Here is a 24,412-nt window from a genome sequence, read left to right as displayed (position 1 = left end):
ATGTTAATGGCAGAACACAGAGGGTGGGAATACGAGCTTCTTTCAACTGGTGCTGTATTTTTTTTTTTTTTTTTTAATTTTCGTTAACATAATGCTGTGGGGAGCGGCATGAGGAGGAGAGAGCTGCCGCTGTCTACTGTCCTCTTCCAGAAAAATCTGTCTCCACCATCTCCTGGTCGAGGCCCAGCAGCTCCTTTGCCTCCCCATAGTCAACAGGTGCCTGTGAAGCCTCCCTCACCGCTCACACACGCCCGTTCTCTTTATCGTCTCCCCTGGCTCCTCCTAGGTTACTTCCTGACGGTCTCTCCCCAGCCTAGTCCATATAGTGGTCAAAACAATTTTAAGGTCTCCCCTTCATGACTATTTTGTTTTCACTAAAAATGAACGGTATTACGACATTCACATAATCTCTTGAAAAATGTTTACAGAGTTTTCTGACGTTAAAGTGCATTTTGTAAAACCGATTTTAAGAGCTGCACTTTATAACAGATGAAAATGATAAAGGAGAAAAAAAAGAATCTTACTGATATATATCAAGTGCCTACTTTCAGATATGTGAAAATAGTTTTAAAAATAGTTGATGTTAGGGGCATCTGGGAGGCTCTGTCGGTTAAGCATCCGACTTTGGCTCAGGTCATGATCTCACAGTTCGTGGGTTCGAGCCCTGTGTCGGGCTCTGTGCTGACAGCTCGGAGCCTGGAGCCTGCTTCTGATTCTGTGTCTCCCTCTCTCTCTGCCCCTCCCCTGCTCACATTCTGTCTCTGTCTCTCAAAAACAAAATAAATGTAAAAATAATAATAATAATTTATAAAAAAAATAGTTGATATTAGGGGCATCTGGGAGGCTCAGTCGGTTAAGCGTCCGACTTCGGCTCAGGTCATCATCTCAAGGCTTGTGGGTTCGAGGCCCGTGTAGGGCTCTGTGCTGACAGCTCAGAGCCTGGAGCCTGCTTCGGATTCTGTGTCTTCTTCTCTCTCTGCCCCTCCCCTGCTCATGCTCTGTCTCTCAAAAATAAATAAATGTTAAAAATAGTTGATATTATGGCTTCAGGCTTTCCTCCCTACTTTAAGCACTTTGCCACACCATTAGTTTTAGCAAATATCATTTTTATTGTAAAGCTTTAAATTGGCCCACTGGAGGGGTAAGCCCTCATTTAAGTTAACGTCCTTCTATTTGGGTTTTATCTAATTTATCACTTGTCATAGAATCTTAATTGGGCAAAACCTAGGATGTAATTTAATGCAATATTCCTCCAAAGGAAGGCATGTTTCCTGTAAAATCCTTATCAAATAGTCAGCTGGTCTTACCTGAATAATTCCAGAAGGAATTATTGGAGATTCAGTGAAGGATATCAATGGACATTTAATTTAAATGAATTCAGCTATAAGGAAAAGGGAAGGGATGGGAAGGGAAGAGAAGGGAAGAAAGAAAAGAAAAAGGGACAGGGTATGGGAAAAGAATATATTTAAATCAAGCATATAATTCTGCCCTGAATCCACTGAGTGGCTCTGAGTCCCAGAGTGAGCTGTGCAATAATAAATTTGCCTTTCTTTCAGTGACTTCAATTCACACATGGCTCTCATGGTGGCAGTCACCTGGGTCCACATTCCAACCCCACCATTTACTAACAAGATGACCCTGACCAAGCTATTTCAAACAAAAACCAAAAACCTGTCTGTGCCTCAGTTTCCTCATCTGTGAAACGGAAATAATGGTACCCATGTCATAGAACAGCAGGGACGATCAAAAAAGTTTATAAATTTGAAGTCCTTAGCCATATAATAAGGACTAGATAAGTTTAAGTTATTATTATTTTATAAGACTTGGCTCTTAAACATAAGCCAACTATTTCATCTGGTATACAGCCAAAGAAACAATCCATTCCAAAAATGGATTAAAACTGAGCTGAACTTCACTGACAGCCAGGATGTTAGTCCTAAGGCATTTTCCGAAGGTAATTCTGACTCTTATACACAAACCCTAGGTCCCGTTCACTACAATACTCTAACACACACCAGGTCACTGCTGGGATGCTCCCACGATGAGAAAATTTGCTCTGATACTGAGCCCAATCTTTCTGGAACTTCCACTCATTGGTCCTGGCTCTGCCTTCCCAAGTTACACAGAACGTTGCCAACCCACCTTCCAAAGACGGTCCAGCAAAGCTTAAAAGACAGTGACCATGCTGCTGTCACAAGCCAAATACCCACAAGCCCTCATCTGGTCCTCACAGGACAGTGCTAGCCAAGTCCTCTCAATGCTCCTGAGTTGTCACTGCCCCTAAGTGTGAAAATTCACAGCCTGACTAAACACCCCGTTCTCTGACCAACTCACAATGCTGTGGGATCAATACCTTCCGAGATCTGGACATTTAACAGCTGTACAGCCATTAATCCGGTCAAGACTTACCTCCCCTAAACTTTAGGAATTAACTGGAAAATAACACCAATGCCCAAGCCCTTCCCATAGTATCTTTGCAATTCAAATGAATATACTTGTCTCATTACTCTCTTCCTAAGATCTGGGCCGTTCATTAGCACAGATTTAAGAGCCACTCACTGTGAATACTCTTCCCTTTTCATCTATTAATAAATAATGCCTCTTTATTTTTGCAAACCGATTTCTAATTCATATCCATTATCTCTGATATCTGAGTGCAAGACCCAGCAGGAGTTAACAAATGAAGACACAGAGGCTCAGACAGGGTAAGGGATTCACTTGGGATTCCATTATTAGTAAACGGCAAAGTCCATTTCCCAATCTAGAACACACCCTACCAGACAACCAGGCCCATCTTTACTTGGGGACAGCAAAAGAACATTACTGGTTCGAGGAACACAGGTTCCCAAAAAAGCCGCTTCTAGGCAGTATGATCTCCGGAGGCTACGTAACCTGTCTGAGGTTGCTTTCCTCGTTCGGAAAAGAAGAGTGCGGCCCTCCTTACACAGCAGCTGGAGAGTCAGACAGGCTAACGGGAGTGAAAGAGCAGGCTGGGCCGGTGCGTGCTGGCCTCCCCATCTTTGGCTGGGTCCTCCCACATCTGTGGCGTGGAAAATCTAACAAGACTTTGAGGAGCAGGAAAATAACTCAAAAATATATGAATACAAATATATGAATATATGAACGTCATGCCTCTCAGACATGACAGTATGCAGCTATAAATATGCACTAAAATCTTATGGATATAAACACATCATAAAGGAAATCTTTGTTGGAATCACTTATGTGGTGAGGAATAACGTCATGATGAATGGCAACCATGAAAATTGGGAGGTGCAGCAAAGTAATGGAAACAGACGTTTAGTTTAAAAAGTAATCAGCTTATAAAGAACGATAATGGTCTCCCCTTGGCTTTATATTCCAATATTCTCTACCTTCAATTTTCATTACCTGTAAGCTGTTTGGGAACAGAGATTGGGTGTCACTGTTCTTTGTGTCCCGACAGTGTCCTACAACTACTAAGTGTCTAAGGGATTTAAGAAGCATTTAAATATTTTTGATTGGCAGGCTAGAAAAGTTTAATGAACTAATTACTGAAGCAAATACCATCACCCATTTTTTATCTGGTGATGTACACTGCAAACGTTTTGAAAAAGTCGTTACTATTTAATGTCTTTTTTTTTAAACGGCTTACGTCGGGGAGAGAGAAATAACAGTCTCCATAACTTATAGATCAGGGGCACCTGGGTGGCTCAATCAGTTCAGAGTCCAACTTCAGCTCAGGTCACAATCTCATGGTTTGTGGGTCCGAGCCCCGCGTCGGGCTCTGTGCTGACAGCTCAGAGCCTGGAGCCTGCTTCGGATTGTGTCTCCCTCTCTCTCTGCCCCTCCCCTGCTCACCCTCTGTCTCTCGCTCTCTCAAAAACAAACATTAAAAAAAAAAAAAAAATGGCATACAGATCAGACCAAATGGTTTCTGGATAGTTTGTCACAATTACTTACTTCAAGGTATTTGTAGAGTAACTCGTTCAACAAATATTTACTAAAAACCTATTACAAAGGAGACCTGGATCCTGACCTCAAGGTTTAAGCTTTCATTTCAGAATGTGAGAGATAAGACACATATGTCAATACCTCGGCAATGGGGGCCACCCCCCGGAATCTAGAAGGGATGGGAGCAGACAGAGACGATGCAGAGAGGGCTCAAGGGGGGCGGGGGGAGACAAGTTACTTCCCACCAGTGAAAATCAGGAAAGACACCATGACCGATACCTTGCTATATCTCCTCGGTAGAGAGACTTGTACTCCCAGTTTGCAGGGTCCGGTTTCTTATCTGTTCTGAAGGTTTCCCCTGTGAGAGCCTGAACGTCCTCAAGCCAGATGCAGTGGTGCCCAGTATCAGCGACGGCGTTCCCTTCTCGGCTGTGGGGCAGAGGAAAGTGAAGCACAAAAGGGACATCTAGTTACACGGCCCACCTTTTCAGAAGTATGGAAGGTAAACATTTCAAACGCCGCACGGCATCAAAGTGCTTAAATGCATAAACTGAAAGGTGCATGTGTCACAAAGATGGAAAAAACTTTAAAATATAAAGCAAAAACTGTCAACGCTAAGTGGCATCTTACCAAGAAGTCAGCCTACCTCAGAAATTAACCTGACATAGCTGTTCAAGTATTCCATTAAATGACTGTAACTAGAATTTCGAGCATATGTGGTAAACAAGTGGGCTGCCCTTGCTTAGCCTAACTCATCCAAAAGCGCTCCGGTTATTCTAGCCGAATCTTGGCAACAACAGCAAAGCTGCAGCTCTCAATGGGTCAGTCTCAGACATCACTGAGGCTCGGGCTGTCTTGTTTGGACAGCTGGGCTCTGTGGACGGTGCCTCGGCCTTGTGTGCTGACCCCCCTTACAAAAGGGCAGAGAGAGTCCACTGTGAGACGAGACCCTTCGGTACCCCCAGAACCAACTAGAGAGTGGGCAGACTTCCTGCCAAGATGCGCATGGAATCAAATGAGAGCGAGGGCAAGTCTTTCTGGCATCTAACATCCTCCCTGCTCTGAAGATCAGCTCATAATGCTGCTGACACACAAGAGGCTGCCAGGGCAGAGTCGCAACAGCATTACCTTTGCTCTCTTTGCTGTCTGGCTCTGCCCAGAGAGAAATAACGACTCTAAAGGCTTCTAAATCATTCTTGGCTGGGAATACAAAGGAATGGCATTTCAGGGACACAGAGTAGGTTTCAATCAGTATTTCCTGAATGACAGCATCTCGGGTCACAACACACAGCGATTTTTAACATAGTCCCCTCTGGAACACCCGGAGGGTTTTCTGTTGACAAACACCGGAAGGGGCAGCAAAGGGAAGGAATGAGGTGTATGCATTCCAGAAAGAAATGGAAAGGGGGGGGGGGGGGTGCTGCAGACCACTCCCGGGGAGGAGACAAGGTCTGATCCATCCCCTATCAGGTACTGAGGTCAAGAAGGAGGATGAGGACTCGGCTGTGAGCAGGGAAGGGTCTGCCTCACCTGAAGATGAAGAGGTCACCCTAGGAAACAAAGGTCCAGGCGAAGCTGTCGCCTTGGGGGAAGTGGCCCCTTGATCACCCCGAAATAGAGTCCCGTGTGGTATACTATACCCCTGAGAAGCTACTTTCCCCACATCCTGGAAATACTCTCACAACGCATCAGTATCTTATTCCTTGTCTCTATGGAAACAGTTCCTCCAGGCCATCTTCCCAGGGAGAAGCTACAGAAGTTCAGATGGAGAAAATAAGAGAGCAACAATCGATTTTGATCTTAATGGGGATATTCTGCAAAGTATCAGTGAACTTAAAAATGCCATTTGGATCACAGAAGTATCAAGAGGCTGTAAAGATCACCTCCGATGTGATTAAGCACAGGCTGAAAATAACTACCTTTCAAGTTCGAACAGTAGTTCCTGTGTGGGTTCAAGAAATCCTTTAAAATTCACTTTCCTCGATGGTAGGAAAAAAAAGGACAGGTAGCTAACGGTGAGTTTTCAGAAGAAACGATGATTAATGTATTTTTCTTTGAAGACATACTGAAAGCAAAAATATCAGTAATTCACTCATTCACGTAACAAAACTGTATTGAGCGCTTACTACGTACCAGGCCCTGTGCCAAGCGCTGAGAGAACACAATGGCAAGCAAGACGGGAGTGATTCCTGCCCACAGAAATTCAGTCAAATTCAGAGCCCTTTTGCTGGATTCCCTTATTCTTCCCTCCTAGAGCAAACGTGGATTACAGGTATAGCACCTGAGACACAGAGAGAGCTAAATCAATCTGTGTCTTCTGAGCCACGGAGGCCTGCAACGTTCTCCACGGTCTGATGGCAGAAGGACCCAGGAAGATGGCAGCGTCTGCCTGTCTGATGGCAACTCTATGGGCCAGAGTCCAGACTTACTCCAACACAGAGCTCTCACTGACCATCAGTGAGACTTCTAAGCATATGATGAAAGCAAATCATCCTAAGAGTCAAAACTTCTTAAGAGCACTGCATTTTTTTTTTTTAAGTATGTCTTAAATTTTCTCTCTTCTAGCCCATATGAACAAAGGAAAGAAAAAAGTGAAGTGAGAAATCATTCAGGTAGTTTCACCACACGCCACCTGTCGCAGGCACCACAGGGAAAAGTACCTCCCTGTGCGGGAGGCCAGGAGACAAGGCAGAGAGGAGCTGTGAGCACCTGTGCAGCCGCCGCGCTGTGGGACAATGTGAGCAACACGCTCACGGCAGACAGTGGAGCAAAATGTGGGGAGGAGTAAAGCCCCCAGGAAGGGAGACACTGTGGTCACGAGCTGGTCCACACTTTCAACAGGGGTTCTAAATAAATGTGGAGAAAAGGACAAAGGCAGCGATGAAGTGCTACATTAACCTCAACCAAAGAGTGTGTGTGTGTGTGTGTGTGTGTGTGTGTGTGTGTGTGTGTGCGAGCACACGTGGGGGTGATGCGAGCGATCGGAAGTGTGGGGGCCAACAGCCCCTCCCAGATGGGACCCTACGCGACGCAGGAAAGTGGCTCATATTCCCAGGCTGTGCGTGGCCCCTCCGCCATCTTTCAAAAACCCCAAAGACTTTTTGTCTGAATCAGATTTTGACACAACCATTACTGTGTCTCAATAACTTTTCTCAAATAAAATCACGACTCTAATTTTTTTTAATGAAACTTTTCTTCTAAATGCTAACCTAATGGTAGAGCTCTCTTTGGAGTCTTTTGGACTCCATTTGACTAAGTGGCTAACCAGGCATTCAAACGTCTAATTTGTGGCAACAACTGAAGGGAAAAATTCAAACTTTGAAGTCATAGGTATTTACGAACAGAAAACCTACTTTGGTTTCTCGGATTCCTTTTTACCGTCTCTAATGCTTCTGGAAGTTTTATCCTTTTCAGAATCACTATCTGGCTCAGACCCACTGCTACTGGACTGCCCGTGTTTTCTCCTAGTTTTCTTGTGGTGATGCTTCCTTTTCTTCTTTTTCTCTTTCTTCTTTTTTCTGCTTGTTTGTTTGGGCTTTTTGTTAGTGTCACTTTCATCCGAAGGCTCTGATTTCAGAGGGCTCCTGTTGGGGAAAATCAACATCAGAATAATTTTCAAAAGAGAGTTAGAAAGAAGACTATGTCAATAAGCAAATATGTAAAAGGGAACTCTGCAGTGCCTTCCTGGGTCACAGCTCCCCTTAAGGACTTAAGAGTTGGACCTAAAACAACAGTAGGTGAAGAAATTCTAATTTCAACAGTTTCTAAACCTAGATGTGGGGCTCAAACTCATGAACCGCAAGATCATGACCTGAGCCGCAGCTGGACGCTCAACTGATGGAGCCACCCAGGTGCCCCACATCTATACATTTTTAAAGGAAAGTAATCTACCAGTCATTTTATCAAATATAGTATTTTTTAAATGACATTACAAAAGGTTTATTTTCAGTCCTACATATTAAGGCAATATGTCCTTAATGATGAGGGAGGGTGGGGCAAGCTGAGGGCAGAATACGGGCTGGCACCCCGCCCCCCCACGTGGGATATGTGTGATGTGCCTGGGACACGCCTGGCTACCCAAGAACAGAGAAAGTGTTTAAGTGCTTGCCATGGTGATGTGGGACACTAAGGCAAATGAAAACTGAAATTCCCTTACTGCCTGCAACCCATTGACAAGTCCTTGAAACTGGCAGGGTGACCTCCCTCTAGGAGCTCAGCTGCCTCCAGGATGACGCTTTGCTGGGGGCAAAAGACAACCTTGGCTTAACATTATCCCAACCTCGAGGATCCTGTAAGTCGACTTCCCTCATCCCACCTGCCCCAAGATAGATGCTGGCAATCCTACTCCAAGCTTATGCCCCACCCCCATACATCTGAAGGGTCTCATGACTGAGGTTTTATTAAACGGTAGTAAGCGGCATTTCCCTAGCAACAGCCAGCCCCTCAAGGTCCTGGAAACCTTGCTTCCAAAATTCCTTAGAGACTTACTCTATCCCTGACCCCCTCCCAACCCGAGGGTATACAATGAGCTCCCCATCAGGACCCCAGTGCAGCTCTTCCTGCCCGTGGGTCCTGTCCCCATGCTTTAATAAAATCAGCTTTATGCACCAAAGATGTCTTCAAGAGTTCGTTCTTGGCTGTCAGCTCCAGACCACCCCACCATCACCCCAAAACTTCATCACTTAATGCCAAAAAAAAAGATTTCATTCTGGTCCTTGCGTTTAAAAGCTCCAAGGAGTTCTTCTGCATTACTGAAACACCTACAAACAACTGCCTCATGCATCAACTATTCTCAATTTCCAAAGGCTTCTTGTACTTTTAGAGTCCTGGCTTCCCAGGGTTCATCATCTTAATTAATGAGACCATCTAGTCCATATTTGCAAGAGAACTCATTTCTCAATTCAATGATCTACAACAATTTCTTTCTTTTTTTTTAAATTTAAAACTTTTTTTAATGTTTATTTTTGAGGGGGAGAGAGAGAGGGAGCACGAGCAAACGGGGGAGGGGCAGAGAGAGACAGAGACAGAGACAGAGTGAGAGACAGAGAGAGAATCCAAAGCAGGCTCCAGGCTCTGAGCTGTCAGCACAGAGTCCGACGCAGGGCTCGAACCCACGTACTGTAAGATCATTACCTCAGCTGAAGTCGGACGCTTAACCGACTGAGCCACCCAGACACCTCAACAATTTCTTTCAAAGCTTAGTCCAGATATGTGCCATTCTGCTTTCCCCAAAGTTTCCAGGAGATTTTATCCTACATTCTACCACACCAGCATCTTCTGTTTTTCCAAAACTGCTAAAAATGCAACTGAAGAGATATCTGAGTGACAATATTCTAAAGGTTACTAATGAGGTTAGTCAAGTTACTTAAAGAATCACAATGATGCCGTTTCCCTTGGGGCTTAATTATTGGCAGTAACTGTCACGCACTTGCCACTGTAACGCAGGGGGAAAAATAGAAAGAATTTAGGAATGAGGTAAGGAAAAACAGTCAAAGATCACCTCATTGAAGTGAAAAGAGTTCTAATTCGCTCTTTTATCACAGGGTTTACGGAGAAGCATTATTCAAACTAAGCTACAGACTACACACTGACAAAAACTGAAAATCCATCTTTCATAAAAACCTACCTTGTCAGAGGTGACCCTTCAGAAACCAGGGCTGTGGCCCCTTCAGTTTGTTGGCTCAGAGAGGTTATGGCTCCAGCACAAAAGCTTGGGTTGCTCAGCCAGTCTAATTCTGCACAGGCGAAAGAAAAAAGATCAATGAAATGAGCTCGATGGGATTTCTAGAGCAGGCAATCCATCTTACCAGCTGACGTCCTAATTCACAGCCAGTGTCAGCCAGACATTGTGAACAGTCCTCAGAAGCCGAAGGGAATCCATGAAATTTTTATTTCCCAGGGCATGGGGCTTTAACACACTCTAAAATATTTAAGACTGAAATCCTCTTGTGATAGCAGGCTGTGGCTTAAGCAAAAGCCACATAACAAGCGTGGCTTAAAAAGCAACAAGGCTTTATGGATTCCATCCACACTTCAATGAGCAGGAACGCTTCCAAAGCACTGGGTTTTAATGACCTGGCATTTGATTCAGACAATTCCAAAAAGTTTAAAAATCAAAGCATGCACAAAAGCCTGCCATGCTTAATACTGTTACAGAAGATTAAGATATTTTTCTTTAAAAAACATTCTGTTTTTGGGGCACCTGGGTGGCTCAGTCGGTTAAGCGTCCGACTCTGGCTCAGGTCATGATCCACAGTTTGCGAGTTCGAGCCCCGCTTCGGCTCTGTGCTGACAGCTCAGAGCCTGGAGCCGGCTTCGGATTCTGTGTCTCCCTCTCTCTTGGCCCCTCCCCGGCTCATACTCTGTCTCTTTCTTTCTCTCAAAAATAAATAAACGTTAAAAAAAATTTTTTAATACAAATAAAAATAAATATATTCTGCTCTTAGTAAGTTAACTTATAAACCTTTCCTTAAAACAGTACTCCTCTTTGGGGTACCTGGGTGGCTCAGTTGGTTAAGCGTCTGGCTTCGGCTCAGGTCATGATCTCACCGCTCGTGGGTTCGAGCCCCGCATCGGGGTCTGTGCTGACAGCTGGGAGCCTGAAGCCTGCTTCGGATTCTGTGTCCCCCTCTCTGCCCCTTCCCCACTCACACTCTCTCTGTCCCTCTCTCAAAAATAAACATTTAAAAAACAAAAACAAAACAAAAAAACAGTACTCCTCTTTGAAAATAAAAACACAAGGTGTCAACTTTTCCAATGCTAAAATTAAATAAAATGTTAATAATGATTATCTCTGGGGGTGGTGAGATTAAATGTCCAAAATTTTTTCTCCATTAATTTTGAAGTCCTCTGGAATGAACTATTTCTTAATTACTAATTTTCTAACCTTTTAGGAGCCTTAGCTGTGAAGGAAAAAAAAAAAAAAAAAAAAACCCTGGGGTGGTGGCAGCAAGGGGGCTCCTGGGGGGGTTTGTATTTTGTCCTGTTTTGTTCTAGGACAAGGCCAGAGCATGTTCATGCGCTCAGGAGAAAGAACCCGTGAGATGGCTAAGTTAGGAGATGCACTTCCTAACAGTCATACATATAGATATAACATCATCTATATACCATAAGGGTCACCATTTAAAATGTACAATGCAAGGGGCGCCTGGGTGGCTCGGTCAGTTAAGCGTCTGATTCTTGATTTCGGCTCAGGTCATGATCTCATGGTTCGTGGATCCAAGCCCTGTGTCGGGCTCTGCGCTGACAGTGGGGAGCCTGCTTGGGGTTCTGTCTCTCTGCCCCTCCCCCAGCTCACATTCTCTCTCTCAAAATAAATATTCTTTTTAAATGTACAATTCAATGGTTTTTAGTATACAGTAAAATATTGGATTGCAAGTTACTTGTGCGAGTGTTCCGCAAGACAAGCAAACATTTTTTTTTTGAAATTTATTGTCAAAAAAAATAAATTGGAATAAACTGTTGGTTTCCATACAACACCCAGTGCTCATCCCAAAAGGTGCCCTCCTCAATACCCATCACCCACCCTCCCCTCCCTCCCACCCCCCATCAGCCCTCAGTTTGTTCTCAGTTTTTAAGAGTCTCTTATGCTTTGGCTCTCTCCCACTCTAACCTTTTTTTTTTTTTTTCCTTCCCCTCCCCCATGGGTTTCTGTTAAGTTTCTCAGGATCCACATAAGAGTGAAAACATATGGTATCTGTCTTTCTCTGTATGGCTTATTTCACTTAGCATCACACTCTCCAGTTCCATCCACGTTGCTACAAAGGGCCGTATTTCATTCTTTCTCATTGCTACATAGTACTCCATTGTGTATATAAACCACAATTTCTTTATCCATTCATCAGTTGATGGACATTTAGGCTCTTTCCACAATTTGGCTATTGTTGAGAGTGCTGCTATAAACATTGGGGTACAAGTGCCCCTCTGCATCAGTACTCCTGTATTCCTTGGGTAAATTCCTAGCAGTGCTACTGCTGGGTCTTAGGGTAGGTCTATTTGTAATTTTCTGAGGAACCTCCACACCATTTTCCAGAGTGGCTGCACCAATTTGCATTCCCACCAACAGTGCAAGAGGGTTCCCGTTTCTCCACATCCTCTCCAGCATCTATAGTCTCCTGATTTGTTCATTTTGGCCACTCTGACTGGCGTGAGGTGATATCTGAGTGTGGTTTTGATTTGTATTTCCCTGATGAGGAGCGACGTTGAGCATCTTTTCATGTGCCTGTTGGCCATCCGGATGTCTTCTTTAGAGAAGTGTCTATTCATGTTTTCTGCCCATTTCTTCACTGGATTATTCGTTTTTCGGGTGTGGAGTTTGGTGAGCGCTTTATAGATTTTGGATACTAGCCCTTTGTCCGATATGTCATTTGCAAATATCTTTTCCCATTCCATTGGTTGCCTTTTAGTTTTGTTGGTTGTTTCCTACAAGCAAACATTTCTAGTAAATTTTAACCTGATAAACAAACGGTGTCTTGCAATACAAGTAGTACGTGATTCAGAATGTCACATGATCACAACTGAGCCAATGGTTCCTCTCTCTCTCTCTCTCTCACTGAGGGATTGTGGGTGATCTCCCACGCTCAGTCTCAGGCCATGGTGTCTGGAAGAAATCAGTGATTTTTCAGAACGTTGGAAGGTGCCCACGACTGGTACTAGTGTATTTTTTGTCACTTCAAAGCACCTACGGACAGTCCTCTGCTTTTCCATTCAAGAGTAAGCCTAGGAGTGCTTAGCTTCATTCTAGGTCAGGCTCCTTGCAGATATAGATGCTTTCCTCTGCTGCTTTATTGCCAGTTACATTAAATACAGTATATGACAAGAGTTTATTAATACCGTAGTCAACTTCCGTGTGAGTGTATACAATGGCCCCATGCAGAAAAAGATTCCACTGAGCCAACAGACAGCAGTGATTCCATTAGTGATAGTGAAAGTCGTCCTACACAATAATCCTCCTCTCTTGTCTCCCTCACACCAGCCACAAAGGTTTTCAAAGGTAAGTACAGGTTAACTTATTTTTCTTTATATGTTTTCTTTATTATTTTGTATTATATTATGGTACTGTATCATTTATGTGAATATTTTGGGGTTGTGGAATCATCTGAGTTTCCATGATTTCTCATGAAGAGATTCACTTTGCTACACAAGTGCTTTGGATTACAACCATGTTTCCGGAACAAATTATACTTGCAAACCAAGGTTTTACTATATTTAGAACTGTGCAGGGCACCTGGCTGGCTGAGTCGGTGGAGTGTGCAACTCTTTTTAAAAAAAATTTTTTTTAACATTTATTTATTATTGAGAGACAGAGGGAGACAGAGCATGAGCATGGGAGGGACAAAGAAAGGGGGAGACACAGAATCCGAAGCAGGCTCCAGGCTCTGAGCTGTCAGCACAGAGTCCAACGCGGGGCTCAAACTCACAAACCGTGAGATCATGACCTGAGCCAAAGTCAGACACTTAACTGACTGAGCCGCCCAGGTGCCCCTGGAGTGTGCAACTCTTAATCCCAGGGTCATGAATTCCAGCTCCGTGTTGGGCATAGGGTTTACTTATATATTTTAAGTAAAAAATATCTGTGTTTTAGATTTTATATATATATATACATATATATGTGTGTATATATATGTGTATATATATATGCTTGTGTATGTGTATACATGTATATGCATATATATGTACATATATACACATAGATATGTATTATGTATATATGTATATACACACACACATATATACATGTATATACACATATATATGTGTGTGTGTGTATGTGTGTGTATATATATATATATAAATTGTTCAATTATCACCATAATTTTAGAACATTTTCATCATCCCAAAAAGAAACCCCAGACCTATTGGCAGTCACCATCACTCATCTCTGGCTCTCCCACCCCCAGGCAACCACTAATCTGTCTCTACAAATTTGCCTGTTTGAGACAATATGATTTTTTTTTTTTTTAATTTGAGACAAACAGAGGGGGAAAGGGAGGGGGAGGGGGAGAGGGAGGGAGAGAATCTTAAGCAGGCTCCACACTCAGCACAGAGTCCAACACAGGGCTCGATCTCACGACTACGAGATCATGACCCAAGCTGAAATTAAGAGTCAGATGCTTAACCGACTGAGTCACCCAGGCGCCCCCAAGACATTTAATATGAGATCATACAGCATACAGTCTTTTGTAACTGGCTTCTTCTACTTTGCATAATGTTTTCAAGGTTCATCCATACTGTAGCATGTATTAGTACCCATTCCTTTTTATCGCCAAATAATATTCCATTTTATGGGTAGATCACATTTTGTCCACTGATCAGCTAATGGACACTTGGGTTGTTTCCCTTTTTTGGTTATTATGAACAATGCAGCTATAAACATTCATGTACAAGTTTTTATATGGACATATGTTTTCATTTCTCTTGGCTAGACACCCAGAATTGCCGGGTCATGTGGTAACTCATGCTTAGCATTTTAAGGAAATGCCAGACTGGTTTCCAAATTGGCTGCACCAGTTTACGTTCCCATTAACAATGTAGAAGGATTCTAATTTCTCCAAATCCTTGGCAACTTGTTACCGTCTGTGTTTTAGATTATAGTCATCCTAGTAGGTGTGATGTCTTTTCTCATTGTGCTGCTGGTTTCCATTTCTCTGGTGACTAATGATGTTAAGCATCTTTTCATGTGTTTATTGGCTAATATTTGAACAGAAATAGTCAAATACTTTGCCCATTTTTTAATTGGGTTGTCTTTTTAGTATTGGGTTGGCAGAGTGCTTTACATATTCTTTGTTCTAGTCCCTGATGGTTACTGCATCTTAGGAAGAAGGAACAGAATGTGTGCCCCGTGATGACAGGTACTTTGTTTTACTCAACTGCTGTATCCATGGGACCATGAGCAATGCCTCGCATAACATCAGGAGGCGTTTAATAAATATTTGTGGAAAAGAGGGGAGACAGGGAGGGAGGGAGGAAAATTCCTAAGGAGGAAAGGGACATTAAAACAAAATGGAAAGAGAAGGATTGTAACTCTTTAAGTGCCTACTGTAGGCTAAACACCAGGTAAAGCACTTTACATTCTTGTTATACCTTTTAAGCATCAAAACAATCTTCTTTGGGAGGTATTACAATCTATATTGTACAGAAGGAAACTAAAGCTCAAAGGAATTAGGTAATTTGTAAGGTCATACCCACTGAGGGCTACACAGCTGTTCGTGCAGTCTCTTTCCTACTGTTTCCTTTTCCTTCTGCGGTCTGGATCTGATCCCTGGCAAGAGGTATGCGAAAAGTTTCTGTAGCTCACTGAGATCATGATTATTGCCAAAACAACCGCATTGTGTCATGAACAAAGGAAAAGCAAGAAAAGACGGAACAAGCAATATGCAAAGAGAGATGCTCTCAACATATATTTTACATACATATACATATTACATATTTTACATAAATATTTGAGACAGTGAGGACAGCGTGGAGGAAATGTAAAGAAACACAGAGGTCAAAACAACATAAAGTGTGTAACTCTCCAAAGTCCTTCAGAAGTCCTCCAAAAATAAGAAAAAGGGTTTTTAAGGAAACAATCAAGGCTTTGCCAAATGAGACCACTGTGGGAAAAAAAAGTAATGTTTACAGAACTAAAACGCTTGGGGTTCTAACCCAAATCATAACTGACCTTCTCTGTGACCTTCATCTCAATCAAATGACCTTTTGTTGGGGCAAATGGTATTTCTACCTGACAAGTTACTGCTACTGCTTTTTTTTTTTTTTTTTTTTTTTTTTTTTTTTTTTTTGGTCCTGGTAGCACATTAGCAGTGAACATGCATGGAATATTAGAAGTAATCATCACTGGATGTTAGGCATGCAGGAATTTTGGAGATTATCAGTTGAGGGATTTTAAAACTTTTTTTTAGCTAAAGAAAACGCCACTCAAACAAAATCTTCCCGAGAAGCCCAACCTGCAGAACAGCAAAAGCAGGGATGCTTCCTGGGGTTCAGAGGGAGGGGGCAGGTCTGAGAAAGCTCTCCAGAGCACAGCCCGGGCACCACTCCCTCATTTACAGAACAACATGGGAGGTCCGAAGAAGTCCAGTCCTCTGGCCAAAGGCACACACCCAAGCCTCGACCTGCACTCTGCCCAGTTCTCTCCACCATGCACCGTGGTGCAACTCTTCACTTCCTCAACGAAGGAGCTGGCTTTCCTGAAGTCTCCCTGCAACTGGTACACGGGGCTACCGTGGCGATTTTCATCCTGTGATCTCATTACCTGCGGGGCCATCTTCCCACTTCATTCTAAGGTCCACAGCTCAAATCCTTACAGGGACCAGGGGCGCCTGGGTGGCTCAGTTGGTTAAGCACCTGACTCCAGCTCGGGTCATGATCTCACAGTTCGAAGTTGGAGCCCCGCAACGCGCTCTCTGCTGTCAGCACTGAGCCCATTTTGAATCCTCTAGTCCCCCCCTCTCTCTCTGCTCTTCCCGCCCCCCCCCAAATAAACAAACATTAAAAGAAAAAAAAAAAAGGCTGTCTAAAGAAAATCTTTACAGAGACTGGATTGGTAATGATTCCTGTGATAGTACAGAGAATGAAAAAAAGAAAAAGACAAAAATATTTTGCCAAATAAGGAAATTGGTTTACAACTCTTACATCTGAGTTTTCAGCTCCCACCCTCCTCCTATTCCTTCCTTTCCAAGCTAAATGCAACATGAGGGCAGAGGTCATGACTACTCACTCCTGTATTCCCAACCCCTAGCACAGGGCCTTGGCACAAAGCAACTGGGATCAATAAATATTTGTTGAAAAAACAAAATGAGTGAGGATCTGAGCCGTATCTTCCTATCTTTGTATCCCCAGCACCTAATATACTGAACTGAAGCAATTTGAGATTGTCAAAAGCATGCCATTATCTAGGTATAAAGTACAACCATTTTAATTCTTCCAGTCTTCACTGCAAATGGAGATTGAATCATTAAAGAATAAAGTACCGAATACCCACTATGTGGCCAGGCACAGTCCTAGGCTTTCGGGGTAGAGTGTGACTAAGGCAGGCCAGGTCTCTCTGCTCATATGGTATTTATACTTAATCATAACCTTACTGTTCACATAACACATGTGCATTGTGAAATTAAATTTTGGTTATATGGAATCCTGGAGAAAGTTATCTGAGATTAAACAATGCTTTATTAATCAGAATGCAGTCTTTTTCTATATTTACTTACATCCTCACAATTTACAAGTTCCTTTGACAGAAGTCAAATATGTATTTAGATAATTATATCAACAAATATTATGTATTTAGATAGTTACATCAACACCATGCAGGATGTAACATATTACGGACAGGTTGAGCAGGATACAACATGCTCGGGTTTAAATGGAGAAGCTGACTGGCTGACCAACCTTTTGTCCCTGCAGGCTAGTAAATAAGCATAGGTTGAACCTGCCTGGAAATGAGCACTCTGCTATACATACATACATACACACACACACACACACACACACACACACACACACACACTCTCTCTCTCTCTCCTAAGAAAGGAAGCATGGAAGCATCAGGCAAAAAACCACTTTAGGAGCTTTAGAGCCTGGCTGGCTCAGTCGGTAAAGCATCTGACTCTTGATTTCAGCTCAGGTCATGTTCTCACAGTTTGTGAGTTTGAGCCCCGTGTCCGGCTCTGCACCGACATCACAGAGCCTGCTTGGGATTCTCTCTCTCTTCCTCTCTGTGACTCTACCCTAATCAAATGCACGCACTCTCTCCCCCCAGATAAACAAATTAAAAAAAAAAAAAAAAAAAAAAAACAACAACTATTGCCGAACAAAACCCAGGCAGGTATCTAGAAGAACCACAGCATGTGTAATTTTACAGAAAATTATATAATGAATCATCACTAAGTTGACATTCTTTTTATCACAAGTTTATTATATAATGGTATCTCTCCATCACTAGTGAAAATGCTTTAATTCAATTCCACTGGATACAGGGATGAGGAAATCACCACGAAAAGATTTAAAATTTTTTTTAACATTTTTTGAATCACAACTGGATGAAATATCCAAGTTCACCCCCTCCCCATTCTATTGTAATAAAATAGCACTGATTCACTGGTTTAAGTGAACTCAGGTGAGCACCACCCCTCCAGGAATCATTCAAAAAGGCATTTCTAAGGCTGAGTATAACAAACGAACATATATATTAGGGAAGGGGATTGTCCCTTTAGTAAGACTGAGTCAAGCTCTTCATTTTGATCGAAACCTTTATTTTCTGACAAGGAAACTGAGGGAGGAAACATTTGTTCAGAAAGCTCCAGCAAACATGGCTAAGCACTGAGTTTAAGGTGATTACAGAGAACCTAACCAAAGTCAGCCCTTCTACAGAGTTAACCTACAATTTGAAGAGAACCCAGGGATCCCAAAAGTAATGTTTAAACAACTCAACCCCCAACATTCTAGTATCACAGTGTGACTCAGAACACAAGGTTTTGAGTCAGAAGGAGCTGTGTTCAAATACTGGCCTTACCGTTTACCGGTTGGGCAACTCTTAACAAAATACTTAATCTCTAAGTCTCTCTTTCCTTTCATTCAGCATATTTTATTTTTATTTTTTATTTCTAGAAGCTAGGAACACAAAGCAAACAAGACAAAACCAACCCGACTCTCAGGGTACTGACACACTGGCAGTCACACACACTGTGACAAATGTCAAGATAAAGAAAATACACGGGGTACAAGGAGAGCACATGGTCCCAACCAGGTATGGGTCAGAGAAAGCTGCCTGGGAGAACATGTCCGTCAAGACCTGAAGGATGAGGGTAATCTTCTAGGGAGAGTCTGGGCAGAGGAAATGGCTGCTACAAAGGCCCGAAAGTGCAAACACAGGGCTCTGGGAAACAGCAAGCTATTATGTCTGGACCCCTGGGAGGAGAGCAAGTGGGGGCAAAAGGAAGCTGGAGAGGTTAGGGGCCTTCAAAAGGTGTCAGAGTTTGGGCTTCTCCTAACAGCCACAGACAAACAGTAGAGAGCTCCGAACAAGAGTGACGAAGTCAGAGCTAGGATTCTAAAGAGCAGCAGCCAAGAGGAGTATTTAAGAGCACGTGTTTTGGGGGTGCCTGGGTGGCTCAAGCCATGATCTCACGGTTCATGAGTTTGAGCCCTGCATCGGGCTCGCTGCTGTCAGTGCAGAGCCCGCTTCGGATCCTCTGTCCCCCCATCTCTCTGCCCCTGCCCCACTTCCGCTTTCTCTCTCAAAAATAGAAGAATAAATTAAGAAAAAAAGAGCACGGGTTTTGAAGCTAGACTGCCTGAGCTCAGATCCTGGTTCTGAGGCTTAAAAAAGGATGGCCATAAAGAAGGATGAGATCTTGCCATTTGGGACAACATAAATGGACCGAAAGGGCTATCATGCTAAGTGAAGTCAGAGAAACAAAAATACCACACGATTTCACTTCTATGTAGAATCTACAAAACAAATGAATAAACAAACAAAAAGCAGGGGCTCCTGGGTGGCTCAGTCAGTGGAGCGTCAGACTTTGGCTCAGGTCGTGATCTCGCCATTTGTGAGTTCGAGCCCCACATCGGGCTCGCTACTGTCAGCACGGAGCTTGCTTTGGATCCTCTGTCTGCCTCTCTCTCTCTGCCCCTCCCCTGCTTGCACTCTCTCTAAACAAAACATTTTTAAAATTTTTTTAAAAAATAAAAAGAAAACAAACAAAAAGCAGAATCAAGCTTCTAAATACAAAGATCTGATGTTGCCAAAGGGGAGATGGGAGGATGGGCAAAATGGGTGAAGGGGAGTGGGAGATACAGGCTTACAGTTTTGGGATGAATAAATCACAGCAAGAAAAGGCACAGCATAGAGAATGTAGTCAATGGGATCGTCATAGTGTTGCACTGTGACAGATGATGGCTACACGTGCAGTGAGCATAGCGTAAGGTATGGAGTTGTTGAATCACCATGTTGTACATCTGAAACTAAGGTAACACTGTGTGTCAACTGAAATCCAAATATAAAAGGAAGTCCAGTGCTTCTATGTGCAAAAGAAGACCAGAACAGTCTAAATGTCCTTAATAGAGGATTGTTTGAATAAACCATGTGACATCACACTATGATGTTCTGTGCATCAAAAGAAATGAGGAAGATCTCATACTATGCTGTACGGTGATCTCTGGGATTCAAGCTAAAATGCAGACCAGTAGGCATTAAAGAAAGAGAAGGGAATATAGTCACTCATATTAAGGGAGAAAAAAAATGGAAGGATATCATTGACTAATTAAAATTCTAACTTGCAGAGTAAGGAAAGTAACAGGCTGGAGGAACAAAGATGGAAGCCTTTATTTCTCTGGACATACCTGGTTTACATTTTCAACCTCAGAACCATGTAAATGTTTCACAACACTATAAAACAGGATCGGTTCAAAAAGAATAAAAAAGCAATCGCTAAAAATTAAAAATATACCTAACTGTATAACAAACTGTTGATAACACCACAGAGAATTATTTCAAGTGATCTTAAAACACAGTAATTTGACCACACATCTGCTGCAGGATAGGTCCTAAGCACAAAAAGAATCACAAAGAAATACTAAACTATTTTTTAAGCTTATTTATCTTGAGAGAGGGAGAGACAGAGCATGACAGCATGCTGTCATGGGGTGAGAGAGAGGGAGAGAGAAGGAGAGAGAAGGCTCTGCACCATCAGCACGGAGCTGACATGGGGTTCGAACCCACGAACCAGAGATCATGACCTGAGCCAAAATCAAAAGGTGGACACTTAACCTACTGAGCCATCCAGGCGCCCCAAACTATTTAGTATTAATCACAATACTAGTGTTATTTTTAACATATACATAATTGTATTGATGGCATTAGGAACTAAGATTTTCAGTGTAAGAAGAAATATAAATATTAAATTACAAATTTATATACAAATTACATATTATATAATAAAAAGAAATTAAGTAAAAATCTCACGATCTTCAATTTGGCCCGGAAATATCACTGTGAATTCATGATGTATTTTTCTCTTCCTGGTTTTGACCACTCAAAATGTCTAGAAATAGTGGCAACCCAGTGCAACTAGCACTCCGAACACCAATTTGTGTTTTCAACCTCCCTGAACCATTTTCCACTAAAAGAAACAATGGTTTGTAGAGAAACAGCCAGTTCCAGGCCATAATGGAACATATAAGTGATGAGCTCTGGGCATCCTTTAGACCAGAAAGCAAGAAAGCAATTAAAGACACCTGGGTCATGTCAAAAAAAACACATACCAACTTAATTAGACTCCCATTAGCACGGATGGGACAATGTGAGCAATAGAAAAAATATCTGCAATGGATTGAAATATAAGTGTTAAAAATTCAATAGTTTGTAACGAAAGCAGGGAAAAAAAGAAACACCTAATTGGTCACCTCTAAAAATTGTAAGGACCCCAACTCATTTTCTGAAAATTGGCAAAGAGAACACATCAAGCATTGTCGTTCCTGCCTGAACTGTATTTCAGGGTATCCCAATAGTGTTGACAGGAAGTTTATAGAATAATTGTCACCTCGGTCAATAGCAAATACCCCAACGAAGTATTTTCAGTTAAAAAAACTATACCTGAATCTAATTAACTCTCTAGATCTAATTGCCAGCTCACAGGAAATACTGGGATAGAGAAGCATGCTAAAGGACACCAGGAGGATTTGGTGGGAAATGTCTACAGGACAGATGACTCAGTGTCCTCAACAAAGAAATCACAAGGGAAAATAGAGGGGAAGGAGAGACTGTTTTATATTAAAAAGAGACTTAAGAGATATATCTAAAAAATACACTGTTGTATCTTTTTTGGATCCTGACTTGAACCAACATTAAAAGACCATTTGCAAGACAAGTTGGGAAATCTGAACAGACTAGAAATTAGACGACATTAAAGAATTACACTTAATTTCATTAAGTGATGCTTAGATCTTTTTTTCATAAAATGCTCTTTTACAAACATTATCCTGATGCTGAAGACCCCCAGAAGACATTCGATAAATATCTTAAGATAAATGACAAGAGCGACACTCCCCTTTAAACCTTCTATTTCACCTTCCCCCAGTAAAGGATAACCCCTTGGCAGTTACTGAAGTCACTACCCTTCCTCACCACCAGTCTCAATCACCTTTCCCAAGGCTCCTCTTCATGCCTCTGTATTTCCAAACTGGGCTATTTGCCGTTTTCTGCATAGGTCCCATGATTTCCTTCCTGCATGTCTTTGAAGGCCCTGGAATGCCCTTCCACTATCTCCATTTGTTCAAATCCTACCCTCTTGAAGACCCCTCGCAAAAGTTAGCTCCTATATAAAGCCTTCTTTGAAATTCCCATGTTGCAGTAGCTCACCTGTGCCATCTATAACATCTTACCTTTTCTGTTACTTTGTGAAATACTTATTACTGGTCTGTATATTCAGCAAACATTTATTGAATACCCTACCACGTTTTGGACCTGTGCTAGGGGCTAAGTATGCTATCATGTATAGACACTGTCCCTGACCACATGGAGGTTAGGGTCTAGCGAAGGCTAGCCAAAAACTACACTAACTATATAAGAAATGACTCACAATTATGAGAAGCATTACCAAAAAAGAAGCGTGTGAACTAGAAAGGATATAAAAAGAGGTGCCAGACACAACTGGACTCTGCCACGTAAGTGTACGATTTAGGATTAAATACTTTACATTACAATTCACTGTGCCTCACTTGTTAATAATGCAGATTTCCTGGGAATGCTTAAGGCTTAGAACGAATATGTAATACCATCACCTGGCACCCAGGAGACCCTCAATAAACAGTTCTGACTCCCAGCACCTGCGCCCTTGTGGAAAGAACTTGGCTTTTTTTGATTAGGCTTTGGGTCCTAATCCCTAGCTCTGAGTCTGACAAAAGATATGAACCCAATAAGCATTTCAGAAATCAGTAACACGGGAAAGGAAGAAAGATGTGGTAAGAACACCCAGCATCTACATCAGGAATCTCCTTGAAATGTAGGGTACTATTATCTACGTTTTATACATGAAGCAACTGAGGCTCAGTGCAAGAATGAGGTCCAAAAGCATGACAACATGCAAGTCCCAGCTCCAGGGCCTCTCCTGGGTCTCTTTTTCTCCATCCATTACTCTGCAACTCAAACCCAGAAGCCAGGACGAGACCAAGAGCCCTTCCCAGAAGGCTTTGCAGCGCCGCTGAGAACTCTGGGATACAAAGGGATAAACAAATCCAAGGCAAGGACCGAGACCTAAGACCGAGAAACTTCTTTGTAATCTCGCCGGGTGACTTCTTCACCCCTTTTGTTTCCTTACCTTTCCTGGCGCTGCCGCTACCGGAAGTCTCACCAATGCCTGCAAAGGCCGGGAACAGCGCCATGACTGCAGGCCGCACCGCCGTTCCCCTCTCCAGAAATGGCGCCGGCGAGCGGACGCCGGTAGTGAGGCCTTCGCGGTTGCGGTGCACTCTGGGAAGTGTGGTTTTTCCCACTCGCACTCCCTGGGGCTTGACCCGGGGACCTGGCAGGGCGAGGAGGGGCGGGGCGGGGCGGGGTGGGGCGGAGCCACATCGCCGTAATTGATACTGGAAGGCTTCTGTTAGAACCCGGAAGTGCAGAGACCGGATGTGGAATTGTTCGGAGCAGAAAGTAGTAGGAGCTGGGATTCCGGTTGACCCCTGAACTCGCACCGTCACCCAGTGGGTCAAATTAATCAAACTCTGAGGTTCGGTTTCCTCATCTGTAAAATGTTCGTTAGATTAAATGAGCCTTAAGTAAGGTGCTTGGTTGGCATTGTGACTGGCCCATGGAAAGCACTTGATGAAAGTTAGCTATTATGTGAGTTGTGACTGCAAATCCAACTCAAAGCCACGTGAGATATCCAGAATTCCGTTTACCGTTTAAAACATCTTGGGGTGCCTGGGTGGCTCAGTCGGTTGAGCGTGCGACTTCGGCTCAGGTCATGATCTCCCAGTTTGTGAGTTCAAGCCCCGCACTGGGCCCTGTGCTGACAGCCCAGAGCCTGGAACCTGCTTCGGATTCTGTCTCCCTCTCTGCCCCTCCCCTGCTTGCGTGCGCTCTCTCTCTCTCTCTCTCAAAAAATAAATAAACATTAAAAAAAATTTTTTTAATAAAAAAACACCTCAGGTTCTACCAAAACCTCTGGCTCTAAGGTATCTCAATTAGTTGGAGCAGCATCTGCCTCCTTAGCAGATGACTGCAGAGCCGGGATGCTGATAGTCCTCCCCTGTGCTCCATGTCTTTCTACTCCAGAAAGATAAGTTATATGGAAGGTTTAGGAAAATCAAACCTTAATAGTAACGTTTCTGTAATCAGAAGGAATCTGGGCATGTTAGATATTTTCGGTGCTACAAATGCATAGGAGAATTGGGCTTAAGAGAGCACTCTTATAGGAACAATTTAAAGGGGCGCCTGGGTTGATTACTTGGTTGAACATCCGGGACTCTTGATTTTGGCACAGGT

General features: G+C 42.9%; 1 protein-coding gene across 2 annotated transcripts in view; it reads right to left on the bottom strand.

The window, feature by feature from the left end:
* Window positions 1-23,515, bottom strand: part of NRDE2 (NRDE-2, necessary for RNA interference, domain containing) — a 56,320-nt gene extending 32,805 nt beyond the window's left edge. For both annotated transcript variants that reach the window (XM_049612328.1, XM_049612329.1), the window contains exons 1-4: window positions 23,247-23,515; window positions 9,560-9,668; window positions 7,287-7,517; window positions 4,213-4,362 (exon numbers count right to left, since the gene is read on the bottom strand). In XM_049612328.1, the coding sequence (XP_049468285.1) occupies window positions 4,213-4,362; window positions 7,287-7,517; window positions 9,560-9,668; window positions 23,247-23,310 (554 nt within the window). In that variant the 5' untranslated portion in view covers window positions 23,311-23,515. The remainder of the gene's footprint in view (window positions 1-4,212; window positions 4,363-7,286; window positions 7,518-9,559; window positions 9,669-23,246) is intronic.
* Between the last annotated feature and the right edge of the window lie 897 nt (window positions 23,516-24,412).

This window comes from Panthera uncia (genome assembly GCF_023721935.1).
Source record: "Panthera uncia isolate 11264 chromosome B3 unlocalized genomic scaffold, Puncia_PCG_1.0 HiC_scaffold_1, whole genome shotgun sequence".
NCBI classification, from domain to species: domain Eukaryota; kingdom Metazoa; phylum Chordata; class Mammalia; order Carnivora; family Felidae; genus Panthera; species Panthera uncia.
Note: the sequence above shows the minus strand (reverse complement) of the source record. Positions and strands in the feature narration are given on the sequence as shown.